At 40.0% G+C, this 16157-nt stretch overlaps 1 protein-coding gene across 1 annotated transcript in view; it reads right to left on the bottom strand.

Moving 5' to 3' along the window:
* Positions 1 to 4319: 4319 nt before the first annotated feature.
* Positions 4320 to 16157, bottom strand: part of Hectd2 (HECT domain E3 ubiquitin protein ligase 2) — a 68708-nt gene continuing 56870 nt past the window's right edge. Inside the window, 7 exon segments of the mRNA XM_038311918.1 lie at positions 4320 to 6573; positions 9572 to 9715; positions 10197 to 10312; positions 12199 to 12305; positions 12390 to 12477; positions 13194 to 13268; positions 15293 to 15451. Of these exon segments, the coding sequence (XP_038167846.1) occupies positions 6453 to 6573; positions 9572 to 9715; positions 10197 to 10312; positions 12199 to 12305; positions 12390 to 12477; positions 13194 to 13268; positions 15293 to 15451 (810 nt within the window). The 3' untranslated portion in view covers positions 4320 to 6452.

Here is a 16157-nt window from a genome sequence, read left to right as displayed (position 1 = left end):
TGGACACTCCCAAGACAGCCAATAAAGTCTGCTTTGAATTAGAGGGCAGAGCTAGCCACCAGCTGACTAAAATTAGCCATAGAGGTTTTGGAGTACCAAGGACATATAGAGAGACACAGGAAGTAATAGGGTGGGGCTTAGAAAGATTCTTGGTCCTTTTAGATTGGGGATTGGAGAGGGGGGTGGGCACCGTTCACCTCTCCACCACTTCTCTGATCATTCAGGTTCTTACCCCGATATCTGACTCTGAGTTTTTATTGATAAAGAACAATCAGATAAATGCTTTACACCCCCTCCCTCCCTATTTGGTTACTATCACTGTGTAACAACCATCCCAGGATATATTGGCTGTAAACAACGTATCCTATTATGCTCAAAGATAGAAATTTAAACAGGGAACATAGGATATGGCTCATCTACTCACGTGACACCTGGGGCTTCAGTTGTGTGGGCTCCAAGGTCAGGGAGGCTTTGGCAGTGGGTGTAATCACACTGTGGCCCTTCAACCACATGTTTCTGGTCGGACTGCTTTGACTTGACCTGGGTGTGGCCGCTCCGCGGTTTGAGCTTCTGCACAGCACATCAGGGAAATCAGATGTCCTATGTGATCCAGAGATTAACGTGTCACATATGGCAAAGCTTATTATGTGGCAGAACACTAAGGGCCATTCTAGGGGCAAGATAGCAGCTTCATGACTCAGGACTCAGCTACAAAAAAGCCAGAGTTGTTTTCTGTTGTCCTTCATTACTAAAAGAAATGACAAGAATTCTGAGGTTTGGGGGAGAAGTCACCTTCCTGTTCTGATGGGACCATGAAAAGATTGCAAGCAATTTTGCAGCCATCTTTGGAGACAAAATCCGGTGCACTCTCTTCATCTTCACCTACTGATAAAGGGGCAGTAGACTTCATTACTGGGTGCTGAAGGAGGTCTTTTCAAGGTGATCCTGCCATCATCATGGGCCCTTTCCAGATTTTACTGTTTCAATAATCTATCTATCTATCTATCTATCTATCTATCTATCTATCTATCTATCTATCTATCTATCTATCTATCTATCTATCATCTATCTATCAATCATCTATCTATCATCTATCTATCTATCTATCTATCTATCTATCTATCTATCTATCTATCATCTATCTATCTATCCATTCATCCATTTTTTAAAATTATATTTCTTTACCTTGTGTGTGTGTGTGTGTGTGTGCATATGGAGGCCAGAGGACAACTTGACAGGAACTGGCTAACCTCCCACCTTACGGGAACTTGGAATGAAACAAGTTCAGGTCATCAGGCTTGGCAGCTGATGCCATCTGACAAGCCCTCAGCTTTGTTATCTTTTAATCACGATAGATTTTTACTTAGAAAATTATGGTTTTGGTATAAATGTGTAGGCAATATGAAAGTAACATTTTTGTCTATTTTTTTTAAGATCAAGACATTTATAAGTACGCCTTGGGGGAAATAAGGACTTGGAAAAGCTTGTAGAAATAATTTTTGTGGAAATTAGTGTGCACTATTAGCATAAAGCCTGAGAAGTCTCGCAGTGTGGATCTAGCGGAGCACATGTGACCTGAAAGTGGAAGAGAGAATACGGGGTGCGGAGTGTCTAGAAGGCTCTAAGCAGGGGCGCGGGGCAGGGTGGTAAAGAAGAGGAAGGGTGGGGCAGCCCAAACTAAGTTTGTATAAAAAACCCACAAGGAATCCTACTACTTTGTAAGACAATTTAAAAATAGTTTAGATAGTGGTGATTTAGTCAGTGAAGTGTCAGCTGCACAAACAGGAGGACCTGGGTTTGAATCCCCAGCACTCATGCAAAAGCTGGGTGTGGCAGTGCACACCTGGAACTCTGTTGTGGGGAGGGCGGGGGAACAGAGACAGCAGGGTTCCTAGAACTCATTGGCTGGCCAGTGGGTAGAAACGGACCGGCCTATTAGTGCCCGCAGTCTCAGGACAGCTGAGCTGCCTTTCTGGCAGACTTCTGTTCTCTGGCGAGCACTGGGGGAATGCCCTGAGCTGTGTGGACCTCAGGCTTCTCCGCTTGTGTGTCTCTGCATGGTGGGGGAGGGGGGCACTCCTGGTGATTTAGGGGAGATGCTCACACTTGTCTGCACTGATGTTCTCTCTGGGTGTCACAAGCCATGTCACCCTTTGTTGAAAGACCAGTCTGGTTGTATAAGGCCACACTGAAGGCTAGCTAACAAATTTCCCAGGAGACTAGTAGCATAGATTGTATGGCTTTGTAGTAGGAGAGTCCGATAGTCACCAATGTCCCAGGCCAAGATGAAGTGGGGCATGGCTGTGGCTATTGCTGTCCATCTGAGGCCTGGTGCTCTCTCAGAAGCTCAAGTCAGGATCTCAGGAATGACGACCATACTTTATCTTTGGCCATGGGCAGTTGAGTAGAAGGCACAGTTTTGGGAGTCCCTCTCTGGTGTCAATGGCAACCTCGTTTGCAGTTTGGTGACCCAGTTCTGGGCCGGAGGAAATGAGAGTGGGGGGAGGAGCTCATTTACCTTTCTCTTTTGAAAGGTCTAGGTTCAGCCTTGAGAAATAGGAACTGTCCTATTTTTTTTTTTTTTAATGTCCTGAAGCTTTCCCAAAGTAAACAAGCGCTAGTTACTGATTACCTGAACTACATTTCTCCTGACCGCAGTGGCAGGTGTCACCTCTGCAGAGGAGGGCCTGGGAAGCAGCGACTGGGGAGAATCCTGATCCCTCAGCAAAAGCCAGAGTTCAGATGTGGCTCCCAGTCGTTAGCAAAAACTACAGACAGCCTAAGTATATAGAGATTGTCTTCTTGTCTCAGTATTATTTCTGCTCTATCTGGGAACAGCAGAACATCTGAAATTAGTTTTCAAGCACTTCAGATCCCATTTCATCCAAAGCTACCACAGGAATAATAACTGGATTACTGTAGGAAAGCTGTGGATAAATGGAAAGGTTCAATATGGCACCAAGAAAACTCATTACCATGCCCATTGTATCTTCAGCGGGACGACTGTGTGGCATAAAAAATACTTTTGGTGGGGCACAACAGTGACTCCCACATATGTCCAGGTATCATTCTGAGGGTTCTGTGACTGTCACATGGCAGCTGCAACTTTTTGCATGTGACTGAGCTTATGATTTTGAATGACAAACTCTCTTGGATCATCCGGGTGCTACCGATGTTAGCCTGTCTTATAAACACGACAGGAAGCAGAAGAGTCCATGTACACTGCTGGGTTTGAAGGTAAAGGAAGGGGTCATGAGCCATGTCCTCCCAGAAAACTCACCCTTGTCTTTCTTCAAAGGTCATATGGTCATTGTCAGATCTAGGCTCAAACTGTAGCAACATAGTAAATTAAGAGAATCCATACTAGGATAGGGGAGAAGGCTCAATGGGTGAAGTGCTTGCTGTGTAAACAAAGGCTGGAGTTTGATTGCAGCCAGCATACCAGAGTGGAGGGAGGTCCACCTGTAACCCAAGTACCGGGAGACAAAATGATCAGAGACTCCCAGCCAGCCAGTCAACTGGAGGTGGAGTTTCCAGTTCAGAGAGCAACTCTGTCTCAACAATAAGGTGGAACATGACAAAGACACCTGACATGGATGTCTGCCTCTACACGTGTGCTCATTCTGTGTCTGTGTCTCACTCTCCCCACACCCCAGCAAATAACTCCTAAAGGTTATTTCCAAGGATGCAAACTCCTCAGTGTTAGAAATATCCACAGCATTCTCTCCTCAATTTCACTAGCTCTTCTCTTTCTGAAGCTTAGGCAATATGGCAGGAGAGAAAAGGACAAAGGAATGGTTCTAAGGAAGAACACTGAAGACACAAAGTTGCCCACCTGCAGCCAGTAAGAAGTCCTTGATTGTTCACTTCTGGATGTACTTCACTGCTACTACATATTCATTTGGTAAGACATCTATCATCTATCTATCTGTCTGTCTGTCTGTCTGTCTGTCTGTCTATCTATCATCTATCTATCTATCGATCGATCTATTGATCTATCTATGTGACCATTCGGATAGTGAGTATGCAGTTCCATACTAAGAATATGCTAAGGCAGTTGATTATACTGCTTGTTAACTAAATAGCCTTTGGAAAATGTATGTTTTAGCAATTTTTCTTAATCACAACATCTTGTAAAGAGCAATATAATTTATATTTTAAATCTATTAATTAATTATCCAGTATTTAAAAAATGAACTGAAGCCTGACTGACTGTATATTTTTAATATTTGAAAATGTACACAAATTAATACAATACAGATTGTACAAAAAAGGACTACTAAAAACTTAACATACAGAGAAAAATAAATAGGTTTTTTAAAAAAGGACAAGACATTTTATAAATACTAATAAATACTTTGCAATGCTTTAATTTACTATGGCAGATACAAAACTCAAGAAACCATTAACAGGTTGTATATTTAAAAAGCTACATGAATTTTCTAGCTGATTAAATTAAAATGTAACAGTAGTGGTTTTTACTTTTAAAATGAGGTATTATTACATTGTAAACCAAAACAGAGCATAAATATATGACTAAGTAATCCATGGTTATAAATATCAACTTAATAAAAGACAACAAAAATCCCCAATATTTATGGACTTTGTCCCTTAAATTTGGCTTGCTTGTGCACTTATTAAAAGTGACAGAGCTATCGATACACACACATCATTAGACATGCAGACCAAGGCAACACTATTCCATGAGTCATCTCTAACAAATAAAAACTTTGTTTACATTTTACCTAAAACACTTAAATCTGGTTTTGTATACATGATTCTTTGTGCTTGTTAGTAGTGACCTACGTTAAACATCATACTTTCTAGTTCAAGCAGTGCAAGAGAGAAGCAGTTTTATTTGCATATAAAAACATGTATGAACCAAACCAAATGTGCCTTTAGCTGTCTCAGGCTTTCTGAGACTTTGAAGAAGAAATTTCTGTTTAGTATACTCCAATGGAAGGGAGTCATTTGCAGGCTCAAGCAGTCCAGGGGAAAAGGCTAGGTTCTAGCCGGAATGGACGGGTTTCAGAACTGTGGGCAAGCTGATGAGTTCCTGCACCCTTGAATTCTGCTGGTTGGGTGCAGGAAGCATAGCAACAAGGAAGTGCCTAGCTTAGAGAAGGTTTGGGCCACGTGCTGTTGCATGTGGAGCACACGCTGGTATTAAATGCTGGTTTCATTCTTATTGCAAATGTTACCTTCAGAGTTTTCTGAAGAAAAGCTATCAAGGAACGAGAGAAGTCTTGAGATGGACATGTTTATAACATGCTAATAAAACTGCTTCATTTGCTATAAGTTGAAAAAAAGACCTGGGACTTAAAAATGCAATTTTTACATGCGACCTGTATTAGAAATAGAAAACAAGGGTACTTTGGAATTTAGTATACTTAGAATCCAGTGAAAAACAAACATTTTAGCCAAAATGTCAAACTTCTCTTTTATACCACGCTAGATCATTTTGACACAAATGTTTTATTATATTTCACTTTTGTCAAATACCTTATCTTACATTTTCCAAAAATTAGAATTTCCATATAACTGGTGATCAAAAATGTAGGTAAGTTGTACATCAAAATATATAAAATGGCAGTTTTTTGTGCTTGTAATTAATTTAAGTAGTCAATGGTTAGCTCGGTCTGATTTGCTCTATTTTGATTTTTAAGAAGAAATGACCATTATACAAACATTACGGAATACTCAAGTAACTGATTTACTGCCAGTGAGCATGCGGACTAACAATACTTAAAAGAATATAACCTTGAATCCAATTGGTCTGAAAATACTCTTGTACAATCATCTTTATTGATTTGTAAAAGCTGTATACACATCTAAAACCCTAAATTTACTTTGTAAAAATAAATCTTTAGCAATAAATGGCACTATCAAAATCCCATGATTCTTAGGCTGTATGTAATTATTTACATGCTTTTCAGGAACAGTTGAAAAGATGTTATAGGACCCCAAACCAATATATCAAAAGACCCTGTAAACTGCATTTGCAATTATACTGTTGTTTACCTTTGTAGGAAAATATGGCTACATGCTTCATGGTAAAGACAATGTAGCTATCTGCTTTGCGACCGTGTGCTCCAGCACACACCCGCCACTGGGCTCCATCATGGTAATAATGCCCTTTACTGCACATGGCTTTCCCAGTGGACACCTGTGACTAACTATGTATGGAAAACAACAAAATGCTATAAAAATGAGCACTGGACCCAGGCCTGTTTCTGCCATATGCTCTTTTCCTTACTCTATTAATAAATTTCTGTTTTTTTTAAATCATGCCTTCACTACACATATTTTATATTTGAGTAAAAAAAACCCTCATTATTTTAAAAGTGGTGAGCCTTGTGAAAGTGTCTGGAAACAGAAACATGAAAGTGTTAAAGGCACGGTAAGAGGGAAGTGAACGCTACATATAAATACTGTGCTTCAAGTCTTCTAGGCTACTCAAGTCCAAAACCTTCTGCGTTTGAGATTCCAATGATCAGTTTCTGTTTCAGATCTTTTTTGCTCTTGTACGGGGGAAGGCAGAGTTGATTGAAGCAAGTGTGTGCCACAGGTAACCTAGGGGAGAAACAAGTTTATAAAAGATACTGTCTTAAACACACACACTAAATGACTAAGAAACGTTAACAACCTGCATCTATTCCGATCTTTTTTACTGTTCTGTGATTCCTCATCTCTTCTTTACTGGACAATACTATTGAATACCTAAGTACCAAGTGCCCTTCTGGACAGCAGGAACATGTGTACAGACAGGACAATCAGTTGCCTTTATTAAACTCTAATATGAAAAGCATTTTGTTTGGAGTCAGACAGATCTGAATTTAAATACTGTTTTCCTCACTTACTAGCTGTGGGACTTGGATCAAATTAAGGTCTTCAAATCTGTTTCCTCATCAATACGGTAAACTATACATGTACATTAAAAGACTAAGACTGTGATCTCTACAAAACACCTGGCGAAGTAGTAGACAGTCGATGGTTATGGTTCAGTCTTGACTGTCAGGCAGTCATGAGAAGCCACTTTGGGCCCTCCTTCACAGCTTTTGTCCTCTGCACACAGAGCAGTCGGCCCCTGAACTCTCCTGATCAGCTCCCGCAGCAGTCTACCTGACGACACTGCTATCTTGTCCAAGCTTCTAAAGAACTCTCAGATTCTTCTCTTTGGTTTCTATGGATCCTGCAGCATCACAAGAGCTTTCGACAAAGTCAGTATGTGAAAATGGGAATAAATCAAAGAACACTGAAAAAGAATTTCTGTGATCAGAATTGATACTGCAAGACCATACAAACAGACAAACACTAGGTCAGTCATGGTTTATGGAGCCTCTCAATTACAATAAGCCCTGGAGCACATGTCTGATATGCATTGCTTCATGTAAGATCCTACTAAAGCAACCTAAAATGGTTGCTATCCCCAGTGTATGGATGAGGAAACTTAGACCTGGGATAAACAGATCAAAGGTTCAAAGCTGCAGAGCTGGAGAGGTGTAAGCTTGAGTTTCAAACCCAGTCTAGTCTGACTCCAAAACCAGTGTTATTTGCTAAGATGTAAAGCTTTGCCATTCACATCAACATCAACCCATTAGTCTTCAACAGTGTCTTACGGAGGGAATGAAAGTTCTTAGTTCAGATGGAAAACTGCCCTTGCCTTTGAGGAACAATGTCACTGTACTGTATGGAAATGTCACGCATCTTTGACAGTCAATTATATTTTATCAATGTGAGGTTCCTTCTGAGAATCCAGAGTCAGAACTAAGCCATGTTATCTCCTAAAATCACCTCTGAAGTAGAAATAATTGAAGATGGCCGGGCGGTGGTGGCGCACGCCTTTAATCCCAGCACTCGGGAGGCAGAGGCAGGCGGATCTCTGTGAGTTCGAGACCAGCCTGGTCTACAAGAGCTAGTTCCAGGACAGGCTCCAAAGCTACAGAGAAACCCTTTCTCAAAAAAACAAAAAAAGGGGAGACATCTGTATTTTGCCTTTGTATTAAAATAAGCTATTCATATTATCTTTTAAATTGATCATATTTTTGTTGCTATAAATATCCCCAAAATTTTCTGTTGAACAAATAAATTTTCAAATGCAAAATTTGAATGCTTCTCATTTTAGATTTTTTAATTATGACTCATATAGAAATTTCTTAATTGCAAATATTCTTCATTTATGTTTTAAAATATAACCTTTTTTTCTATTTATTTTTGTGTGTGGGGATTATGCTCATGTACATGTGTGGTGGTGCACATACTCATATGCACACAAGGAGGCCAGAGGAGGATACTGGGTGTCTCTTCTCTCACTCTTTGCCTTTACTGCCTCGAAACAGGGTGTCTGACTGAACCTATAACTTGTCTTTTCTTAATTAGGCTGGCTTTAGGCAAACCTCAGTGATCCTCATGTGTCTCCAAGTCTTCCTCCAGCTCAGGGGTATAAGCTAATGTGTCACACACGGCTTGTTATTTGGTTGCTAGGAATCTGAACTCAGATGTTTGTGTTTGACCACAGAGCAATATTCTGAGCCCTCAGGTATAATTTTTCATTAGACATAGTTTTAAATATTCATTCAGTAACCATTTTTACTACACGTGTGCCTTTAAGAGCGAAATGGCTGCAGTCTAAGGTGAACCATGAAAAAGGAATGTATTGAATGATGACTTTCTAGTGTTCTGGAGAAGACAACATTAAAAGGCTCTCCATGAGTGCTAGCAAGCACGTATCACATGCAAAGGGAACAAACCAAAGGAATGGAGGGAGGCAGGCAAAGTGTGTTTTAAGGATGATGCAGAACACTATGGGTGTAAACAGAAATGATGGGCTCTAGGGCTGGAACTGATGAGATAAAGCTACAGCAAAGTTACTAATGCCCAGGGTGTCAGGGCCAGAGCAGAAAAGGAGTTGTGTGGGAACCTGGGCAGGAAGGAGGCCTTAACTCAGCTAGGAACGAGGTGAAAAGTGACAGATCCAGGGTGGTGGCTACTGGCAAACACAGGACCAACTCAAGTTCTAAACTGAAAGGACTGAGTCAGGATTTGAGAAACATTCAGTGTGTGAGCTGCAGGGCAAGGGTGATTATAACCCAAGTCGAGTCTAGTCGAGTACTTTCTGAAACCACAAAATATTGCACTACGAGTAAGGAAGATCAGCATTAGTCACCCATGAACACTGTTAGGAAACTGTTTATAGTCATGGTCTTTATCACTTCATATGTGTGGAGCAGGAGACTTAGAAGACGTTAAAGCACCACCCCTTCTAAGAGCCTCGACTTCATATATGTCCTAATTATAAAGATCATTTATACAACAATGAGGACGAGACTATAAGACAGGCTAAGTTCTAAAAGACCACAAAGCAGTACTTGGCCCAGGCATGCAAGAAGCAGATGGAAGGGAATTGCCATCAGTACTGGGCTGTGTCAACACTGCGGGGAACTTTCAGCCACAGCCTCTTCCACTTCCAGGTCACATTAACACTGCAGTATTTTACATGAAAATGACTAAAGGACTCTTTTGATTCCAAAATTAGTATACATTAAAAATAAAGTTATAGTCCAGAGTTTACCAGTTGGTAGAAGTTTCATTCTTTGAAATTTTAAAGTTCAAATCAGCCATCCCTCCCACAGGTACTCTGTCACTTCCTGTAGTAAAATGTAGCAACTTCTTCTGAAGATCAAGAGGAAATCCAAGTACAACATCCCAAAAGTATCTACAGAAGAAAATTTATACAATGATATAAACCTGACTAATTAGAGATTCTAATAAAGTGAGCTCTGGGAAACTTTCTCTAACACACACACACACATACACACACACACACTTTGATAATCGTACAAAGTAACATTTTATAACATTATTTAACTAGTCTAAAAATGGTTAGCACAGAGCTCATTTTTTTTCTCTAAATAATCAGAAAGCCTTATTTTTCAACATAGTGCCAATAAAATGCTATTTAGAATTTAGCATATTTGAAAAAACCTGTATGCTTTGATAGAAAGTTATATAATTTCCTCCTAAGGGGATTGCTAAATGTACTCACATTTTAGTACTCTCTTATTTTTGGAAATGAACTAAGATAGGGTAGACTGCAGAATATTTAACAAGTGATTGAGGAATTCTAAATTTAACAAACAAGCAAGCACACCCTATCCTGTCCTCCATGGACAAGCGTCTGGGGACGGCGAGCTCACCGTATGGTCAGGTCCGTCTTCGCATAGCCGTCGTACTGAGTGCTCCTCTGCAGAGCATGCATATCCAGCTCAGGACTTCCACACACCAGAATCTCAACCTCTTCTGGACGAAGCAGCTGTCAATAACCATAAAAGTCATAATTTAAAAATGATGGTCTTAAATGAAATTTCAACTGTTTTAATCAAAGAATCAAATCAGAAATCATGACTTTTTTAGTAAATGATTTTTGTTGAAGAAGATGCTTTTCATTTATATTTTCCAACTACAGCAAGGTATTATGTTTCAAAAGGTTTGTATCTTATAAAACAGTAATCAGTAATTTCAGAAAACCAAGCAGCTCGGCATGAAGCCCTTGGCGGAGTACGGCTGTGCACTGCCCTGCCTGCCCTGCAGCACCCTGTACACTGACTGCAGAGCTGCACTTACTCTGCTCTGCATCACTCACGGCTTTCCACCGTCCAGGTGAGTTTGTTCCACCCTGGAGATTAGATCTGAGAAATAGAGAATCCTATGCCATTTAATTTTTATTTTCCCTTCCTCTGTCCTCCCACTACCAGAGTCATAAAACTTAATTTTAGGGCTGGAGAGATGGCTCAGTGGTTAAGAGCATTGCCTACTCTTCCAAAGGTCCTGAGTTCAGTTCCCAGCAACCAAATGGTGGCTCACAACCATCTGTAAATGCGGTCTGGTGCCCTCTTCTGGCCTGCAGACATACACACAGACAGAATATTGTATACATAATAAACAAACAAACAAACAACTTAGTTTTAACCCAATGGTGCTTCTGTTTCAAAGGTACTTTCAGCAAACGTGTTGCAAAGATTTTGTGTGATATTTTGACTGCGTTCTGAATAATAAAGCTTGCTTGGAGTCAGAGAGTGGAGCTAGCCACTAGCTGACCATAGAGGTTTAGAGGACTGTAGACAGAGAGGAGACAGGAAGGTTCTCAGGCACGGTTGAGAGAGGATCTTGGCCCTTTCGGATGGAGGAACGGTAGAGGCAGGAAGCAACTGGTAGCTGCTTCCTGCTTCTCTGATCTTTCAGGTTCTTACCTTGATATTTGACTCCCAATTTTTGGTTGTTAAAGATTAATTAGATTAACACTTCAGAGGTTACTCTAAAACAGTGGTCTCAACCTTTCTAATGCTATGACCCTTTAATACAGCTCTTCATATTGCGGTGACCCTCAGCCATAATACTATTTTGTTACTACTGCATAACTGCAACTTTGCTACTGTTATGAACTGTAATGTAGATATCTGACATTTGACCCCCCGTGAAAGGGTCCTTGGGCCCCTAAAGGGCTTGCAATCCACAAGTTGAGAACCACTGCTCTAAAACAAACTGTAAAGAGCTAAGGTACTTGCCCCTGCCCCCAAATTAACCTTGATAGTCCATTCCTTTCTTCTTTAAAACAACCGAAATGAAAGGCTACGCCGATCTCTCCTAAGAAAGCAGAGGAACATATGAGAGGCATGATGGCACATGCTGGGTATATGAGGTGGAGGAGTCACTGCTATTTACACTATGATGGCACACGCTGGGTATATGAGGTGGAGGAATCATTGCTATTTACAATATGGCAGTCTAAGTCCAGTTACCATCAAGAGTCTACCACGCTTCTGGAGACGAACTATAGACCTAAGGCTGCTGACAGACCCTGGAGTAGGCAGGGAACGTCCTCCTTACTCGGTGAGAAGTGTCCTTTTCTCTGGAGCTAGGCATTTACTCTTCTTTTGTGCTTTGTTCCTGAGTCTTAACATCCACTTACAGCTTTTAAAGTCCTAATTTAAGGCATAGCAGAAGGAAGAAAAATCTGGTCACGTTTTTCTCTCTCTAGTGGAAAAAGGCTGAATCAGGAGCACTACTGTTACTTCTAACTCTATTTTTTAAAAGTAGAAAACATTTTCTAATTTTAAAAGCTCATCTACCAAGATACTTAAGGAATTAACTGTTATACCATTACAAAACCTAATTGAAAGCTTAAGACTTTAAACTCACCATTAGGGCATTTGAAGCACACACACTGTGGAATCCACAATAAAATGCAGCAAATTGCTTATAGATAGATTTGTTCAAAAGGAAGTCTGTATAAAGCTGTACATATTCTGGAAAGCAATTTCACATTGTTATATAGTCATAGTAAATGAAAAGTACTAATTCTCTGCAATTAAAAATGGCATCTAACTTACCTCTTCTATTCTGATTGGTAACTGGAATCTTATCACCCCCTGGCTTTAAGTTATAGGACTTAATTATTCCAAATTCTTCTTGAAAAACCTGATGGGCGATACCATGATATGTTTATTGGTATTGATGGTGGAACACTGAACTTTAGTGAGTAGATCTGTACAACAGTCCTGTCCCTCCCTTTAGAACGCAACTGCCAAAGCCTAAACTTTGTGTGTGTTTGTGTGTGTGTGTATGTATGTATATGTATGTGTGTATATATATATGACTCAGAGGTGTCATTCTGAGGTGAAAAAGGCAGGTTCTTAATCCTTCCTGTTAAATACAGCTAACTCCTTTAAGGAAGCCCACAAAACTTGTATGGCAAGTGAGGTAGGTGGAAATGAGTGTTTTGGTCTGACTCATTAGCTTCTCCTAAACTTCCTGTGTTGGGGTGATACAGTAGGCTAACTTTAGTAAAAAGGAATATGCAACTGCCTAGCAGAGAGTGCCAAGCCCTTGCTGGATGCATTTCTGCATGCTTATCTGCACGTGTCTGCTGGACTATCTCTATTACTAGCTTTGATCCTTTTAAAATAAACTGAGATAGGGTCTTTCTGTGTAGCCCAGGCTGTCATCGAAATCCCAGTTCTGCCTCAGTTTCCTGAGTGCCAGGACCCCTGCTGCACTGCTACATGAGACTTAAAATCTCTTGTCTTAAGATTCTATGTGTTGAGTCGTCCTTGTTCATCCAACAGCAAGTGTTTAGTAACAGCATTTTCATATCGGATGCACAGGTGACAAACAACATATGCTCTCATCAGTACCTGGAATGTTGAATAGAAATCTTCTTCAACATTGCCTTCATATGATAAGAGTTCCTTTAATCCATGGGCCAATTCCTGTAAAAACAAATCTGTGACCTGTCTTTTACAGTCAACCGGCATTCCTTCAGATTGTAAGGAGACAGACTGTGAACCCCTTACTTTGAATCTAAGACTATAGTAAACTCATACTTTTTTTTGATTTTTTGAGACAGGGTTTCCCTGTAGTTTCTAGAGCCTGTCCTGAAACTAGCTCTTGTAGACCAGGCTGGCCTCGAACTCAGAGATCCGCCTGCCTCTGCCTCCCGAGTGCTGGAATTAAAGGCATGCACCACCACTGCCCGGCTAGTAAACTCATACTTTAAAAGAAACATTTGCAATATAATACTTGTTAATGATTCCCACCATCCACAGCTGGGGAAAACTGAAGTCCATGCAGGAGGGAATTATCTAGTTCATACTGGAGAGCTAACCCGATGCCCACTTTTAAGCAAGCAGGAGTTGAGCTCTACCATGATTTCCAGTGTAATTCCTGGCTCTCTGCCACACAACTGTTTGTGGATTTGTAGTAGTTCTCACTTTCAACTTATACATATATATTCTTAAAAACGTGCTGCTATTTTAGAATGCATTGTTTAAACATTAGACATACAGGTCACATATGTTAAGTGCTTAATGTTTCATTTTTTTCAAGCTGCATAAAAATTACTTTTAATTTATATGAAATTCTTTGGAAAAATAATGTCATGGGTTGTAATAATCTTTAATACTTTATGTAATAAATTTCTATTCCATTAAAAGCGCAGGAGTGAGGGCCTGAGATTTGGCAGGGTGGCGGCAATTTTATCATGACTACTGTAATATGTATATTACCCATGACCACACACTGCAGTGCTAGGAAACACAAAGAGAACGTGAAAGTCTACCATCAGAAATGGATGGAAGAGCAGGCCCAAAACCTGACTGACAAAATAATGACTTCATTTCAGTAAGGAATGATGCCTCTCACTCCACTCTCTGCTCCTCCTCCTGCAGGGGAAATGACCCTAATTCTACCCAGTCTCCTGGGTCCTGCTCACTTGGTATGATGCCCACACCCCGCATGGGAGGCCCTTCCATGATGCCAATAATAGGCCCTTCTCCTGGGATGACGTCTATAGGACCTGTTCTTGGAATGAGGCCACACAGGGAAGGCCACTCACGGAAGGCCACTCACGGAAGGCCACGCACAGAAGGCCACATGACCATGATACCTGAGTCTCCAATGATTAGACTGTCTGCTTGCCCCATGATGGTGCCCACTCATCCTGGCATGACTTGACTGAACAGATAACAACAGAGGGGCTCTTTACAAGTTTTGTGTTACTTGTTCTGTTTTGCCAGAAGATCATGGTGCTGGTCTGAACGTTTTCTAGTGGCACGACAAGGGAGACTTCTCCCCATTACTGACAAAGAGAACAGTCTTGGATGGGAGAAGTGGGATAAAAAGTGTATTTTTCACTTGTACTGTGAAATGTGAAAATAAAATTGTCAGATTTTCATTTTTGAAAGTACATATTTTTATACAAATCTAGGTCAGTAGAGATTTGATATGTCTATCACCATTAACAAGATTTATTTGAAATTATGTGTATTTGTGTAAGTTTGTGTATGAATATGTACACATGTGTGCTGGTGTCTGCAGAGGCCAGAGGTGTTGGATCCCCCAGAGCTGATATTACAGGTAGTTGATATGGGCACCAGGAATGAACCTGGGATTTGTTTTTAATTATTAATAAAAAACATTCTATTATTCCCATAAGGACATTAATGATCAGAGAGGTTAAATAACTCACTCAAGTTCACAAAGCTAGTAGGTGGCATGGTCTGGATTCAAATCTATGCTCATCAGACTTAAAGATCTGTTCTGTAAGAGCTTAAGTACATTGCAAAATAGGTGGCTCTCTCTGTAAGGATGTGTGTGTGTGTTGGGGGAGTGGGCTGAAAGCAAGATAGAAAAGAGGTCTAAAAGGGAAGGCTATTTTAAAGTAAGAATAACATTCAAAACTGTATAAAGAGGCATTTATCATTACATGACTACAAGACATTAATAACATACTTACAGGCATAATCTGACATAAGTCATCAATGGTAACACTGCAGATGCCTACTGGTGTATTCTGATCACTAGGTACGATGGGAGGGCTCAGTAATTTCTTGTAACAGCAGGGAGGAAAACGAATATCCAAGGTGATGCTGTTATAAACAGCTAGTCCCATGAGCTATGCATACTAAATGTTAAGTATTAACATAAAATCCATGACAACAAACGAGTTTTGAATTATGCAGCACTTTTCACACTTCCTTCAGATCTAACACTGACTTTTTTAGTCCAACACACCTTTCTTCTTTCTTTAATTTCCCTTTATTTAATACTATAATTCTTGATTAGCAAAAGTCATGGGAATACATGTTAATTTAAATAGTATTTAATGATTTCAGGCATTCCTATAAATTATATAATATATAAAAATTGCTAAAATTAAGCAAGCATGGGTTTTATAAGCAGCACCCAGAGTTTTATTCACTGCAGAATGCAGCACTGATTTTAGAAGTTGCCATATTTAGCTATTCAAAGCTTAAATAAGACCGTGTTAAATGAGCTGGAATGAACAAGCATATGGATGTACAAACACTGTTAATGAAACAGTGTAAGTAGACTCGTATATAAAACTTGAAGGGCTAGTTGAGATATCTTATTTATTGTAAAATTTGTATACTTATGCAGCAGAAGGTAACATCCATTTGCTGAAAAGGGGGGTTTAAATCAAATTTCATAGTATTTAAATGGTCAGTTATCATATTGAAGTTACTTTAAAAGTAATTCATTATATAGATTCAAAAAGAAACCTAAACACATAGGCCTAGCAAATTTCTGTAAACACTTTGGAATTCAATTTGTAAAGGTAAAATGAGGGCTGGTGACAT

This window comes from Arvicola amphibius, chromosome 1 (assembly GCF_903992535.2).
Source record: "Arvicola amphibius chromosome 1, mArvAmp1.2, whole genome shotgun sequence".
NCBI classification, from domain to species: Eukaryota; Metazoa; Chordata; class Mammalia; order Rodentia; family Cricetidae; genus Arvicola; species Arvicola amphibius.
This window is presented reverse-complemented; position numbering and strand designations above follow the sequence as displayed.